This window comes from Vigna unguiculata, chromosome 3, assembly GCF_004118075.2.
Source record: "Vigna unguiculata cultivar IT97K-499-35 chromosome 3, ASM411807v1, whole genome shotgun sequence".
NCBI classification, from domain to species: Eukaryota; Viridiplantae; Streptophyta; class Magnoliopsida; order Fabales; family Fabaceae; genus Vigna; species Vigna unguiculata.
This window is the reverse complement of record NC_040281.1, coordinates 61,585,940-61,602,239: the sequence shown is the minus strand read 5'-3', so window position 1 is coordinate 61,602,239 and position 16,300 is coordinate 61,585,940. Positions and strand designations below refer to the sequence as shown.

The 16,300-nt window shown below is 30.1% G+C and overlaps 2 protein-coding genes across 4 annotated transcripts; one reads left to right on the top strand and one right to left on the bottom strand.

Moving 5' to 3' along the window:
- Positions 1 to 431: 431 nt before the first annotated feature.
- LOC114179669 (calmodulin-binding transcription activator 2-like) lies at positions 432 to 7,305 on the bottom strand. 3 transcript variants are annotated; one of them, XM_028066081.1, is made up of 11 exons: positions 7,071 to 7,305; positions 6,419 to 6,538; positions 5,820 to 5,935; positions 5,310 to 5,398; positions 4,677 to 4,722; positions 3,759 to 4,145; positions 3,060 to 3,449; positions 2,262 to 2,950; positions 1,325 to 1,895; positions 782 to 1,066; positions 432 to 631 (listed from the first exon to the last, which is right to left on the bottom strand). In XM_028066081.1, the coding sequence occupies exons 1-11, from the start codon at positions 7,108 to 7,110 to the stop codon at positions 593 to 595; spliced, it is 2,772 nt and encodes a 923-aa protein (XP_027921882.1). In that variant the 5' UTR covers positions 7,111 to 7,305; the 3' UTR covers positions 432 to 592. The 3 variants fall into 3 exon arrangements, with proteins under 3 accessions (XP_027921882.1, XP_027921884.1, XP_027921883.1); XM_028066083.1 differs by lacking the exon at positions 3,759 to 4,145 and having other exon boundaries at positions 7,071 to 7,301; XM_028066082.1 differs by lacking the exon at positions 7,071 to 7,305 and having other exon boundaries at positions 5,797 to 5,935.
- Positions 7,306 to 13,587: 6,282 nt separating this feature from the next.
- LOC114177422 (MATH domain and coiled-coil domain-containing protein At3g58400) lies at positions 13,588 to 15,774 on the top strand. Its single transcript, XM_028062754.1, has 6 exons — positions 13,588 to 13,702; positions 13,900 to 14,029; positions 14,104 to 14,273; positions 14,504 to 14,795; positions 15,165 to 15,331; positions 15,508 to 15,774. Exons 1-6 carry the CDS (start codon positions 13,687 to 13,689, stop codon positions 15,663 to 15,665), a joined length of 933 nt encoding a protein of 310 aa, XP_027918555.1. The 5' UTR covers positions 13,588 to 13,686; the 3' UTR covers positions 15,666 to 15,774.
- Positions 15,775 to 16,300: the final 526 nt, after the last annotated feature.

The window sequence follows — 16,300 nt, the reverse complement described above, 5'->3', positions numbered from 1 at the left end:
CAATACATTATCCGGAGGAAATTCATCAAATTTATTAATTACAAAAATATGGAAAGATGTCAAATCTATCTATTTAATTTTATCAATAGTTAATAATTTATCCATTATTTTTAAAATTCAATAAATTGCGTTATTAATATTGTTATCGATATACTATACAGGTCAAAATTAATTTCACTAATTTTGTCATAAGTAAATTTTATTAATATTTTTAAAATTTAAGTGTCATGGACTAATTCAATCGTCTGTAATATGAATTCAGAGTCACCGCTCACTGATTAAATTAATTTAGAATCAGTTAATAGTAAAGTTTGGATTTTCGTTTAATGTTTTTTTTTTTCTTTAGGGCTCATTGATCCGAACAACCTAAACATTTAATAGAGAAAAACATGAGTTAAAACAAACGAATTGCAGTTGCATATAACAAAATATAAATAAAAAGTAATATTATAGCGACCATTCCTATATACACTAGAAACTTCCATATACACTAGAAACTTTGTTAGATGCTATTTACATAAAAAGTATATCTGTATGTAGTTTCTATTATAAACAAGAAGTGCTCAGTATTGCTCTTTCCTTCCTCTGGAGGCTAATCGACATGTGATTGAATGCTTCTGCTATCAACAATCTGTTCAACAGTATGCCAAAAAAAGCAGCAAAGGAAAATAACCAATCAGAATTTTGTATTCAATCAACAAGAGCTGATTATATCTTTTTGAATCAATTCACCAAAACTGGATGAACCATTCACTATTTAGGACTGACAAAATGTGACTACCTTAAACTTCTGATATTTCATGGTGAGCCTCATATACTGATCCCTTGCATCTGGGTTACGAACCATGGACTTGACTCTATCCAGAGCTTTCTTTACATCATCTGATTTCTGTCTCCTCCCAACGCTAAGAAAGTCATACTCATCAATGCCAACCGGCTGCCCTCCCCGGAATCCTCGCAGACCAGCTCCTTTCCGTCTCCACCGAAGAATCGCTTTTTCCACAATGCTAACAGACCACACAAATTTTTTGTATTGCTTTCGAACTTGGTGTCCTCTGATATGAGCCTATACGGAAGAATATTGTTAACTGAAGATGTAATACTGTCTTCATCACAAAAATAAAATGATTAAAAGCTGGCATATTGACACAAAGGATGCATATACAGTGAACATGTATACTGCATTAGCCTGGTATATGGTAAAGAGTATAGGCATCAATATGATTTTCATGACACGAAGTACTTTTTATACTTGCCATGAAAATCCTCTAGAAGAATGGGATGATCAAGGTATGATGGTAGTAGAATACACTGTAACAAGTACCTGGATTTTTACAATGCAGTTGCCTATTTTCAAAAAGTCCTTTCTTCCTTTCCATCCGCGATATCTCTTTTGAATCTTCAAGGCTGCAAAATGTAAATAATCCTCAAAGTGACTCATGTTCTGTACCTTGCCCAAAGAATCGGCAACTTTGTCAAGTACTGAGTCTGAAACATCACTTTTACTTTTGGCTAATTGTCTCTGAAAGAATGACCTTGCTCTAAATGCAGCTAGGATTGAAGCAGCCGCATGAGCTGATTTTCGAAACACAGCAAGGGACTCTTTGAGATAGTGTTGCTCATCCATTGTCAAATTAGACGAGTCATCTTCAGCAGACTTAAAAGCACTGTCAGTTGCTATGGTTGTGGCAATGTTACCAGCTCCATTTTCCTTCACAGTCAGTATAGATAATCGATTAATCAGATCTGCCTCGGCCAAATACCCAGCAATGCCTTTATGTCCTCTACTTGAAGCTAAATCAGCAGCTGTTTGACCTGGAGGAAGAGCTGATGTTGGATCCTCAACAGCACCTGGTGCTGCGCCTAATTTGACTAGAGCAATAACAGTTTCTTCTCTAGAGAGAAGGAAACAGAAAAGAGTAAGATTAATTCACCAGTTATGTAAATCACTGTACAGCGAATAAAATAGTGTGCTGCTGATGAGAACATAAAGAAGGGCAGGGAGACAATATGTAATGAGAACCATCCCCAACAACATGAAATAAGGCATACAAATTTCCAGTATGGATTAAAAAATTCAGGTTATGAGAAACAAAATTCCTACAATGTGTAAGAGTATAATAGAGAATATAATTTTATTCCTCCAGTGAGAAAATCAAGCAGAATGATACAGGAATTACAATATGAATTTTAGTTGAAGATAATGCCCTGGTAATACCAGATACAAGCATGGAAAGTTCTTAACATGAATACGTTCTGACCTCCCAAAATACGATGCCCAATGAAGTCCTGTTCTTCCACGATTGTCTCTGAAGTTAGGACTGATACCAGCAGCAATCAATGGGACCATAGCCCACACATAACCAAGTGCAGCTGCCAAATGTATTACTCCTTGGCCCTCATCATCCAGCACATGTGATCCTTTTCCTCCTTCATGAACCTTGTATATCAACCACTCATAAAGCTTGTCTCTCGTTAATCTCTGAAATAGTACATCTCTAGGGTTTATATGATCAATTCCATCAATCTGAAAAGTTTCTTTAAATACTCCACTATCACCTCTCATGGAACACATTATTCCCTTGAGTTTACATTTTTCACAACCAGAAACAGAGCACTTCCACCACTTATTGTCAGGTCCCAAGTCTACTAGTTTAAGAAGTCGTATTTGAAGTCGTACCTCAACTTCTGGTGAGATTTTAATACCCAAAGGACCTAAAAATTTGGTTGGATGTTCATCAAATTGAAATTCCCTGACCTCACTGCAAGCTAACCTATTACTGCAGGTAACATAGAATGGTACACGGCCAGGTGAGTGCAAAGGAGTCTGACACCATAGCACATTATCTGCTAAAGTTTCAGCAGAAACCTCAATTTCACCAAACATACATCCCCATTTGGTTTCACTAGAGAGCTTTTTACTTCCGAGAAATGTGCCAACTATTAAAACCTTTTTCACAGAAGGAAGAAGAAATAAATCAAAACCAGATTTTGTATGGTGAACTTATGAATATACAATTACAAAAAAATTTCACGCATGTGCATGAAAAGGCACACACCTTTGTTCTAACCCCAGTATATGCCCACTCTGGAGAAAAGTCATGGATACTAAATAGTTGTTCTTGGGAAAGAGAAGGGCCTAATGAATCCATATCCAACTGTATGTGTCGTAAACTAGATACCTCCTTATCCTCATTATGAGCACCAAGTGTACTCCAATAATTACCAGAATCTGAAGCCATCAAGGAATTTTCACAGTCTCCACCAATCTCCTTATCCATCCACCTTCCAAAACTATCAAGTTTCTTGATTTCCCCAGATTCAGCCTGTTTTGATTCCCCATCTTTAAGTTTCTGTTCAACTAGCGCTTTGGTATTTGCAACAATTGGATGATCATTACGATCATATAATTGAGCACAGATTGTATCCAGACCATCCTGGTTTTGCACCTGTCACAGCGTAATTAAATTCGTTAAAAAAGAGGTTACATTTGGGAAGAAGCATGAAATTAAACTGTATAAAGAACAACATTGCATTTGGAACATCCAGTAGCATACAGGATATATTCGACAGTTATATTATCAATCATGAAAGTCCGGCACACCATAGACCAAGAGATTTTAAAATACACGCATTTCAGATGCATTGACAAAATTAAAGATCACTTGGACTGATTAGATTTGTGTTTCAAACTCAGGATCATAAATCTACCCAAACTTTGAGGCTATAAAAGGTGTTGATAATCTAAATTACTACACCTGATCAACAGTCAGTAAATTTTCTTCAACTTGTTGTATGTACATGTGGCTATCTCTGAAAATTACACCATCTTGCATTCTATTAACAGCATCTATCTTATCGTTATTTAGCCGATGAACAGTGAAGTCAGCTTCCGAACCTTCAACAGATCCTTCAGTATGATATCTTTTGAAAGAGGGGGCTTGAGGACCATCTTTTGAATTGACATCTTCATACTCTGAAGAGTGTCCATTCTGACCAACTTTATTTGCACTTGATGTGAAAGATGTTTGAACTACAGATATCGGTGTGCTTATTCTGGTAGAGGAAAGCACTGAACTATTTTGAGAGCTACCAACCAGGGTTACTGGAACTACCGGAAAAGGTGAGATGCTAGATTTGCAGCCCTTCAAAGTGTAAATCATACAAAGTACATAAACATGGAAAAAAAAAACATTGTAAACTTGGAGAATCAAAATAATATTAGAAAGGTTCATTAACAGGTCAATCATTAGTCAGACTTTTTGATTGGTCACAACTCACAAAAGTGGCTCATCGTTAAACACAAAGCTTGGAAGAAAGATAACATAAAGAAAAAATCAACATAGTGGAGCATAACACTAACAAGAATAAACTGGATTCTGGTTACAATTGATACCTTGTATTTTCATACCAATAATAATGTGATTTGCATCCATTTTGTGCAACTACTATTAGGTTTACCCTTATAAGTTTTATTGTTTGAAACTCTAGATGAGTTTTTCATTGTGTTTTAAGACTTTAAGGAGGTTTGGGACTAGGTAATCTAGCTTTGGAACTTGAAGGGTGAAACTTTGAGGTGATTAAGAATGCAACGCATCAACAACACAGCAGCATCATGTCTAGATTGTTTTATATGATATACTATAAAAAGTGCAAAAAAGAGAAGACATGTATACCTCTTTAATTTCACGATAATGAACAAGGACAACGTGCTCTAACTGCCTGCAAACAATACCATTTTTAAGTTGTCAGAATTTTTGTTGTCAATGCTAAGACCATAAAAAGCAGCGTAGCCCATAATTTTTTGCAGAACTAAATCCTCAAACAACAATTCCATTAAAAGAAGGGTCCACTTCTTACGCCAATCTTATTTCTCAGTTTTCAATTTATTTTAATGTTTGATTTTCATCATCAACCCAAGAAACATGGCATTTCTTTATTTACTTATTAACATTGAAATATTTTGTGTATTTTAAAATTTGAGTTTTCATTATAAAAATAAACCCACCCATTTGTCATAATTTCTCTACAGATTGCTACTCCGCAAGGTCCAGGCTTGGATTTGTTAATTTTGGCCCTTGGGAACCAAAAGAAAAAGAAATATCAGAAAACAAATTATTTTCTGTGTTCTGCATAAATGGAAACTTTAGACTCAATCTATTATTGCTCAAATTTTCAAATAAACTTACAGATTGACCAGATATATTAGCAATTAGCAAAAAAAAAAAAAAAAAAGCACCACATTCTCCTAAAAAAAATCCAAGATAGGACATAAAAATCCCGAAGTTAATAGAATGACAGAAACTCACTGGTCAAGCATCCAAAAACTTCTCCGTTGGAAGTTTTCATTGTCCTCTCCATGGGCATAGTAGCAGTGCAAGGCATCCACACTACCAACCTACATTTTAAAATATAGCTAAATAATCAAGCAATTCATGGGTCCAAAATAAAATTAAACAAAAGGGGGAAATGGCATTACACACACGTGTGTGTATGTGAGTGTTTTTATTTGAGACAATTGCCAAAATATAAAACTTATACAAGAAAATAAAACATTGTAGAAATACTTCTACTCTATTGGGTGTTATTTTATATCTACATACGCAAGCTTGTTTTTATGAAACTTTCCCGAGCTTATTATCTATCGTAAACTTACCACGATGGAATTTGAGTGAAAAATGTCAAGGAAAATCTAAAGTGAACTAATTACATGAGGCTATTCCAAATTTCCAACACAACAATTTGACCCATGCAAGAAGTTCAATTAACATAACAATTCTAAAAAGTAAAACTTACAACTAACAAAATGAACAGCACACCTTCAACTTTTCATGAGCTTCTCTTACAGTCTTCCCATCTTGTTTCTTCCTCCACCTGTGACCATCCTTGCGAAAATAACGAAGTGCTTTTCTATTGAACAAGAATAGTGATCCAGCTGGAAAAAAGAAACGACAACATAATGCCAAAATTAGCACTCTATGCTCATAGCAAGCATATGTATTATAGTCAAAGGTTATATTTAAAGAGACTGAGATACTTCTTTCGAAGCATTGGTGAAGCTAACATAGCTAAGTTCAATTATCACCACCACTATTGGTTAGTCTCATCATCCTACTTGCAACTCAATGAAAAAACAGAATAAGAAAATTTCAAATTTCAAAGCATAAGAGCGTGACACTAGTTTAATATTTTATATTATCGCGACGACAACAATAACCTCTGAGATGCCATCTGATAAAATAATCAAAAGGACCCTGTGGTGTGAGCTTGTCACCCTATCAGTCACCCACTCTAAGGCATGGTACTTTCCAAATCGATGATTCAAGCCCCTAACCTGGTAAAATGAATTCCCTACCCATGTCTGCAGCAAATATCAAAATCAAGAAGGATGTGAAGTTCAGGGAAAAATAGGAAATACCTGGAGGTCTAATAGGTGGATCTGGTGTTAACTTAAACTTCTTATAGTTGCGAAGTATCTCACATATTTCAACAGGTCGAAGCCAACGATGTGATGCTTCTTGCAATATCTCTTCAAGCTCTATCAGATACCAGGAAACATTCAAAGGGTATTGTATAAGACAGGGGGAAAAAATCAAACTCGAACTCAAATTCATCACTCTATATAAATGACACATTCATAGGCATATTCAGTGAAGGCAACAACAGAACTATAGTTTAACTAATTATATGATACTGCACAGAGAATGGATGAATTTAATTCAATTGGCACATTCATCGATGTCTTGGATAACTATAGCTCATATCAAACTACATACTACAAACTTCCCAATTGTTATCAGTGATCCAATCCAGGTAAAGCGTACAAACACGAAGATTGAAAGAAAAAATGGCATCCATTTCATCAGGAATAGTGAAACAAAAGTAGCGCATGAATGTTGCATGCACAATGAAAATTAACACAATCAGGGGTATGCATGCATGCATGCAGAAAAAAATGAAACTAAGAAAATGTAAATTGAAAAAAGGCACACAAGCTTGATCATAATGAAAAAGAGAAGCAAGAACCGAAAGTGAAACACAGTTGTTAAGTTGAAGAAGGGGAATCAAACCTAATTCTGAGTTGGCAATGTATTTTGTGGTCTCAGCCATTAGAAAGCAATAATCTCACACATGGAATTGAAAAAGTGAATGCAGAGAACTGAAATGAATTAAATGAAAGCGATGAATAAAAGGCCAAATAGAGAAATGAAAAGGTGTTGTAGAAGGGGAAGCGTGGTGGAAATGACAGAACAGGGAAAGGAAAAGAGAAGAGAGAGGGAGGGATAACGGTGGCGCGTGAAGGACACTTAAGAAAGAGAGAGAGTTGAAGTCAAAGACCCCACGTAGCGTTCACACATGTCCGACGTGGCGTTTGTTCCTTACGAAATAAGCCAAAGCTTTTCTACGCGCCTTCCTCGTTTTGTGTTGTGGCCTCCTAACGTATCTGTTATACACTGACGCAACCTTTTTTATTATGGAAAATGATTTTTTTAACGATTAAAATTTGAAAACTTTATTTTATAATTTAATAATTAATTAATGTGTCATTTTTTAAATAGTCTCTCATCTTTCACTTTTATATTTTTTAAAATTTTAAAATCAATTAAAAGATGTTTATCATCAAAATTTAATTGTTAACGGATCATTATCTTTTATTATTCTTAACAACTTTCTTTCTTCATACTAGTGTAAACACAGGCGCTATCGCGCCTGTGTGTACGCATTTTTTGAATTATATTAAGAATTGATGATATTGTAATGTTATTAATTTAATAAACAAAATAAAAGTATATTTATAAAAAATAAAATAAAATGTACGAAGAAAATAAGAGAAAAATAACTATTGATGAATAGTAAGAGAAAAAAAGAAAAAAGAGATAAGTAAATAATTTTATAAAAACTTATAAAAATAACCGTTAATTTTTAAAAATTTAATAAATAATTAAATTATAAAGGGTAAAGTTGGAATTATGAAATGTGGACACAAAAGAGGGAATCCCCTTTATATATAGTTATAGATAAAAATATTAATCATAATAATTTATTTATTGTGACAAAAAAAAATATTTAAAATAATAAAGTAAAAGTTTGAATTTTTTTTTTAATTACTTAGATTTAAACAGTTTTAAGTGATTGTTGTTATAATTAAGAACATTATTTTTTATTAAACTTTTTATTAGTGAATGTGGTTTATACTTTTAACAAGTTTCTCTCTATATTATATTTTACAATGGGTGATTCATGTATTCGCGAATAGACGTCTTAATAAATAAAAAATACAGAAAATATAGCAATTAGTTAGTAAAAAGTATTTCTTTATGATTAAAAAATATAGTCAATTGTATATTTATATTGAGATGGGTAAATTTGTATTTATTTATATTTGATTTCAAACTTAATTAATATGCACTTGAGGTGTGAAGTGAGAAACTTCAACATCAAGTCTTTGATTTATGGCAAGTGTTGTTTGTGGAGATTATGAAAGATGATGCAGCAGAATCCACGCTTTATGTTGCCACTTCAGCACCTACATGTTCCTAATTCATCACCCAAACCGAATCTTACGAAGTGTTTATTAGAGGGAGTGAATTTGAAAAAAAAAATTGAATGAATTTGTATGGATTTGGTTACATTGAATTTTAGTTGATTTTTTTAATGGATTTGGAGATAAAGTGAGTAAATAGAAATGATATGGTAGGCAAAATTAATATATTATTAATTAGATAATATAATATTTTGTTTAATATATATATATATATATATATATATATATATATATATATATATATATATTACAAAATTAAAGTTGAACTTCATAAATCTTCCAAATAATTCCGAAATGCACACCTTCATGTTAAATCTTTCAAAAAAAATATGGCTGAATCCTGCAAATATTTACACAAAATTCATTTTTTTGTACAAATCTATGTAAGCGATCTTCTCTATAGACCGGATTTTTTTTAGAATATTTATTATTTATTATTTAGAAAGATAAATGATTTGATGATGTTTGAAGTGTTTATTTGTAGGAATTTAAGAGAGAGGATAATCAAAGAATTAAGAGATTACATTATTTTCTCATCTCTCTCATATGCAATGATTTTAAGGTGATTTGTGTAAGATTCCTAATTATGATAATAATATAAAAATATGGTTTTTAAAAATATGTTTACAATAACAATTAATATCCTGAATTTCTAAATTATTTACCAAAAATAATTCAAGATGTAAATATATTGTATTTTATTATGTTTTTATTGAAATAATTTTTTTTCAATTTATTCATTGAATATTTTTTATAAAATAAATACAAATCATCTAAATATAATTTTAGATTACTTTCAACATTAAGAAAAAATTTTGTAAATTTATTTTTCTTTCCATTAAACTTAATCTTTAATATATCATATCAATCAAATCACTTACAAATTTAACTTCTAAATCTACTCACTTACACCTCTAAATTTCTTAGTCTCTCTGTTTGTTTTTATCAATTTACAGTAGCAGAAGATGAAAATGTAGGTGTCTATCGTATTAGTATAAAGTAGTTTAGGATAATTTGCAAGGATGAATTTGGAGGAGTTGAAGAGAGAATGATCTTCTCTTAGGTGAGGAGATTTGAGTGGAAAGTTTGTTCATTTTCTATCCAATTACCATTTTATTATTGTTTTTTTTTTGTTTACTTTTTTATTTCTCACTTTTATAACAAATTTTAATTTTAAATATTTTTTTACCTGATTATATGAAATAATATTAATTATAAAAATTTTAATTATTAAAATTGTAATTTGTTAGTGTTTTACGTGAATGGTAGATTAGTTGATTTTTAATTAGTTAAAAATCATATTTACGTTTAGGTTAAATTTGGTAACACATTTCTTGTTAAAATATTATAAATTAATAGATATAGTACTTTGGAGTGTTATTTGAGCATCACACAACAAATGTTTGTTATCAATTTTTAATATGGACAATTTTATTTAAATTATTTTCATCAATATATAAATGTTTATAGCAAAACTACCCAATTGAATTTGTATTAATTCTAAATAAACAAATCTCAATTTAAAATAATTTTATAATGTGAAATTCTTACTTCAGTTTATTTAAATTAATACCCAAAATTTATTATATTTTTAATTTAATATATTTTTATCAATATTAATTTCTTTCAATTTAAATAATTACTCATATTTCATTATAGTATAATTTACATTATTTATAATATAAGTTAAATTACATTTATATATAAGAGTAAAATGGTAATCTTATATTTTTATCAATTAAATCATTATATTTAATCTATTATATTCATCATATCACTCACAAATTTTTATAAATTTTCATCTCATTATCTTAAATTTTACCATTTTTTTCTTAATCCAAACAATTAAACTTTCAACTCTCATTCTCTTTCAAATATACTTAAATTCATTATTTCAATTCACTTTTTCCTTTCGAATCTACTTAAATTCATTATCTCAAATTCACCCTTAAAAACAAAACTTCATTTTCTAATCCACTCAAATTTATTTTGTCCTTGTCCTTATCCTCCCAAATCAATATTAATAAATAAAACATCGTCAGACTTAAGCAAAGGAGGAAGTTCAAATTTTATTTTTTTATTGTAAAATATAAAAATTATGGGTGATTTTCGATTTTATGATTTGGAAGTTATTTATTTTTTTACAAAAATTTTGAATTGTAAAATTCAGAAGTTAACAATGTATTTAAAATTTAACAATTCAAAAGTTTAAATAACTTTATGATTATGTAATCTAAAAATTAAAAATAGATTTTTATTATGTAATGTGGAAATCGAATGACTTTTTGACTTTGTAACGGAAAGTTTTTCTCTTAGTATTTTTTAATTCGTATTATATAATTTAGAAGTTAACAAAATGTCTTCTGATTTTATAATCCAAAACTAAAGAATAGTTTTAAATTATATAATTTGAAAATCATTTTTAACTTTTAAATTACATGGTCAAAGCAAGATGGAAAGTAGGGATAGACAAAAAAAAATAAATTAATTACATCAGTTTTGCTTGGATCTACTTCATTTTATTCAATATTGATTCCAATTTTATTTATATTTTATATATTTTTTGAATTGTATATCCATTATTTGAATCCATATTTTTAATTATGGAAAATCTAAAACATTTAATCAAATTTTTAATCTAAATTTTTAGTTAGGTTGAACTGAATGTCAAGATAAACTAGTCCAAATCGAAAGTTGAGATAAGTCAATTCAAGTCGAAAGTTAAGATGAGTTGGTCTTGACTGGTACTCGACCAAGTTAGCCCTAGTCGAAATTCGATTAAGAAAACCCCGACCAAATTTGATTGAATTAGTTCTGACCAAAATTCAATCGTATTCAACCGAGTCGGACTCGATCGAATTTTGGCTGAATTCAGTTGAATTGACCATGGTTTGGCCTCAACCCAAATTTAGTCATATACTTTTTCAACCTTTTTCTCTTGGCAGCTCAAAATTTTTAAGTCCACCCCTATATTTTTTGAAATTATAGTCTTCATAAAAGTTGACTTCTAAGCTATTTGTTTTGAGAAAAATTCAGAAAAAAACATTTCAAAAATTTTGAGAATATGATTTTCAGGACATGATTTTCAAGATAGACTTTCCATAACATATAAAATATAGAGTTAAATATGTTTTTAGTCCCTTAAATTTCAGTGAAATTTGGAACTAGTCATTCTTCAAATTTTTTGACTAATTTAGTCCTTCAGCTTTAAAAATATATGAATTTAGTCATTTTAATCAAATTTTATTAAGTTTAGCTGATGTTTCAAACATATTTCATGATAGTATTTGAATTGTTTATACGTTTGACACATTTTTACTTCAATGTTAAATCAAATATTATCATAAAATGCGTTTAAAATATCAAATAAACTTAATAAAATTTGGGAAGAAAGACAAAATCCATACATTTCTAAAAATGAATGACTAAATTGATATAAAGTTTCGAAGAGAAACTAATTTCAAAATTCATTACAACTTGAGGGACAAAAACATATTTAACCCTAAAATATATTTTAATGAGTTTTTCAGAATAGATTTTTCACAATATATGAGATGGTGTTCAAAATATATAAGATGCATTATGAAACAAAATTTTCTGAACAAAAATTTTAGAATAAATTTTTTAAAACATATATAATATTTTATTGGAAACATTCCACTAAACTCACTAATTTATTCACTTTTTTTTTTTCAAAGAGTGAGGATCACTATGACGTAGTGCAGCAAGATAAGGTATTTTAATATATATTTTTTCTTTTAGTATATATGTGCAGGTAATAATCATGTAAGTGCAATAAAACAAAGCTAAATTTTAACGGTCTGGGATGGGTTGCTGCAAAAATGTAAGCCCAAAATATAAATCCCTTAATCACCCTGTTATTTCCACTACTTATTTTGCTAAACACACTACCCTTAGTTATAGTTTTCTTTTAAACTAAAATAATTACCTTAGTATATTTAGCTTTACCTGTAAGTAACTGTTAATTTAAATGTATTTATTTTTTCAATTTTATTCTTTAAGTAAACGTTTTTAAACTAAAATAATTATCTTTCCACTTTAAATATATAATATATATGTTTCTACTGGTGTATATATACAACAAACTTAATTTTTTTATTATGTTTTCTACACTTTCAAAAAAATTATTCTTATTTTATATATATGTTTTAAACTCTCTTAAGAATACCACGTCGTTTTTTCTATTTAGTAAAATTAATATTTTCTACAAATTTTACCATATTAACATAATAAAAAAATTAAACATGTATTTTAGTCTATATTCTACATTTTGGTATTGAAATTTGGAAATATTAAACTTTAAAAATAAATAAATATAATTTTATTAATCTAATTATGTTAAATAGTTTTGACATGTTAAAAAGTTTCTTAACTCATATTTAAATTAAATAATATAAACAACTTAAACATAAAGATCAAATATGGTTTGATGTGTAAAATAAAATAAGAATTAAGATAATTATATTTATTAACTTTTAAAATTTAGAGAAGAAAATGTATAAAAGTTTAAAATATTAACAAATTACAATTTGGTGTACAAATTTAGAAACTACATAAATATTTAATCCAAAAAAATCCGTTCTCTCCGAAATTAAGATTTAAAAAGTACGTGATCTTTTTGCTGGATCAAAAAAGACAACCAGTACACATTTGGTACCAAAGAAAAAGTCATGTGATTCTTAAAGATATAATTCCTTCATACAGAGTCTGAAGCAAAGAATATCCTTTTGCTTGAAATGAATCCTTTGTAACAAAGGATCAAGAATTCAAGTGTAAGTCTAAGTTTCATATTGATTAAAAATGAGAAGTAGAATATTATATAAAGATAAAGACTCATAAATTCGTTGTTTTAATGTTTTAGATCGAGAGTGATATTAATTCCTTATGTGATTATGCTCAGATTTCATTAGTATTTTTTATTGTCGGTGAAATTCCTTCCTTAGACCTAACGCATGAGAGTATACATAAATCCTTAAAAGGTTGCCTTTTAGTCATGCTAAAACTACAGAATCTATGCCTTCTTCCCACCATTAACAACAACTTTCTTCAAGAAAAGGATACCACACACTTCAAATACTTCAAAACACTTCTCATCTCATTACCATACTTTATATCCAAATATGGCTGCTCAAGATGGTTTGTGTCCTTTCCTTTTTTTTCAGCAAAAATCTTATACAATGTTTCTTTTCATGTTTGTCTGCATAATTATTTAGGTACCCTACATGCATCTATGCAACATGCAAATGCAAAATTCACAAACACAATTATCTTTTATACACAGTTGATATAGGTAGAATAACAACCTGTTATGCTTGTTTCATGTCATTCCTCAGCCACTCCACGATCTACTGTAAATTCTCCACCAACTCATTACGTATTGAAAGTACAGTCATTTTCACTTCTTGTGAAGAATTCTATTGAGAGATACGAATCAGAGACTTTTGAAGCTGGAGGCTATAAATGGTACTCATTTACATGTTCCTGTAGAAAACAATCATAATGAAATGATGAATTTAGCTTATAATTACACCTTGTAGGAAGTTAGTTCTGTACCCTGGTGGGAACAAGAGCAAGAATATAAGGGAACATATTTCACTCTACTTGGCTTTGGATGACACAAGTTCACTTAATCATGGTTGGGAAATCTATGTCAATTTTCGATTCTTTTTGCATGATCAGAACAACGACAACTACCTAGTTGTGCAGGGTATCCATTTTAGTCTTCCAACTGTTTGTTTTATTGCATTTGCTTATCAATGACTGATAAATCGAGTCATATTTAGAAACATAAGCTGAGTTTAATTTGTAAAAGAAAATTCTCTTAATTTGTTTCATGAAAAAGTTGATCCGAATTGTTGTTTGCATTTTGAGTTTGGAAAAGGATTTTGCTGTTCTAAGATTGTTCAATCTTATGTCTCTGTACACTGCATTTAATAGATACTGTGGGAAAGGAAAGGAGATTTCACAAAATGAAGGCTGAATGGGGAATTGATCAATTTATTCCTCTCAGAGACTTCAACCTTGTCTCCAAAGGTTATCTGGTGGATGACACGTGTGCTTTTGGAGCAGAAGTGTTTGTTTGCAAAGAAAGAAACACAGGAAAAGGAGAATGTTTGGTGATGATGAAGGATTCCATCACATACAAACACATGTATGAGTTTGACAACCTCTCAAAGTTGGATTCAGAATTTTGTGATTCTAAACCATTCAATGCTGGAAACTACAAGTGGTAAAGTTAACAATTCTGTTTTTTTTTTCTTTCTGAACTTCATCAGTGAACTCCAATTTGAGGCAAAAAGAATATCTAAATTGATATGCACCAAACTTAACAGGTTAAGTACCTGTTTAGATTTAATGTCTGAGGCAAAATTGAGACAAAACTCAGTTGATAACCAAATTCAACTGAAAATTAGACAGGGAACTTCCTCAGTTTTGGTTTTTGAAAGAGACTTTGGAACTGAAAACCAAACATGTCCTAATTGACACAAAGGATCTTTGCTTCCAAAGCAACCTAACTTGAAGTTTTGCTTTGACATTGACAGCACCAAATGCAAGACATTTCAACAAATTTTCCTAATTTGTCATTGTTTTTCTATAGGAACATAAAACTATATCCCAATGGAAAAGATGCTGAATTGGGCAATTATCTTTCTCTCTACCTAACCTTAGCTGACCCATCAGCACTTTCTCATGGTTCCAAAATATATGCACAGATAACACTACGCATACTTGACCAAAAGCACGCCAAACATCACTTTGGTAAAGGTAAAACTTGATCTCTTTTATGGGTTGCAATTCCTCAAGGGAAAAAGTACTAATGATATACATAGTTGAATGAGTGATTAATTAACATTAAGGGTAACATTCTTCACAAGTTTAAGGAAACAAAAGCATCATTTTTTTTTACCAGTTCAATCAATAACAGTCTCTGTTCCTTGCAGCTAACTACTGGTTTAGTGCCTCATGCCATGAAAATGGTGCATCCAGATTTATGCCTATCAATAATTTCACCAATCAAAACTTGGGTTATCAAATGAAGGATAGTTGCTTGGTAGAGGCAGAGGTTACAATTCTTGGAGTGGTTGATGCAGTTTCTTAAAATTGTTTGAAAATCCAATGCAAGGAGTTATATATAAATTATGCATACATGTTATGTGCTAATTGGAATTTGGGATCATAAGTCTACTACTTCTGTCATGAGAAAAAAATGTAACTTTAATTTTGAAGTCACAACAGATCACTATTTGCAAGAGGTAGTAGAGATTAAAATACTCAGCACTGAAAACAATGGTTTATCTTCAGATGATTAAAGAAATGACAATAGAACTATATAATAAAAACATTACATAATCAACATCATTCACCTACCAACATATTTAATCAGAACATTAATGCAAATTAGAGATTTTTTGGCAGAACATGCGTAACCTTTAGGAAAAAGGAGAGTGAACCATAACCATATAAACAACATAATTACAATACAATTATTAATGTCTGCTTCTTCTTGTCCAATTTCAGTGAGCTCTGTCCTTGAATTCTCCCTAATGATGGACCTGCTAAACTTAATAATAATAATAATAATAATAATAATAATAGTAATAGTAATAATGCATAAAAACAAAATAGTAAGGAGAAATAGCTCTACAGTTCTGCGTAAAAGGTTTATTATATATGCATAGGTTCTGTTCAAACATTATACATAGAAAGTTGAAAAAGTCTAACATTTTGATTTGA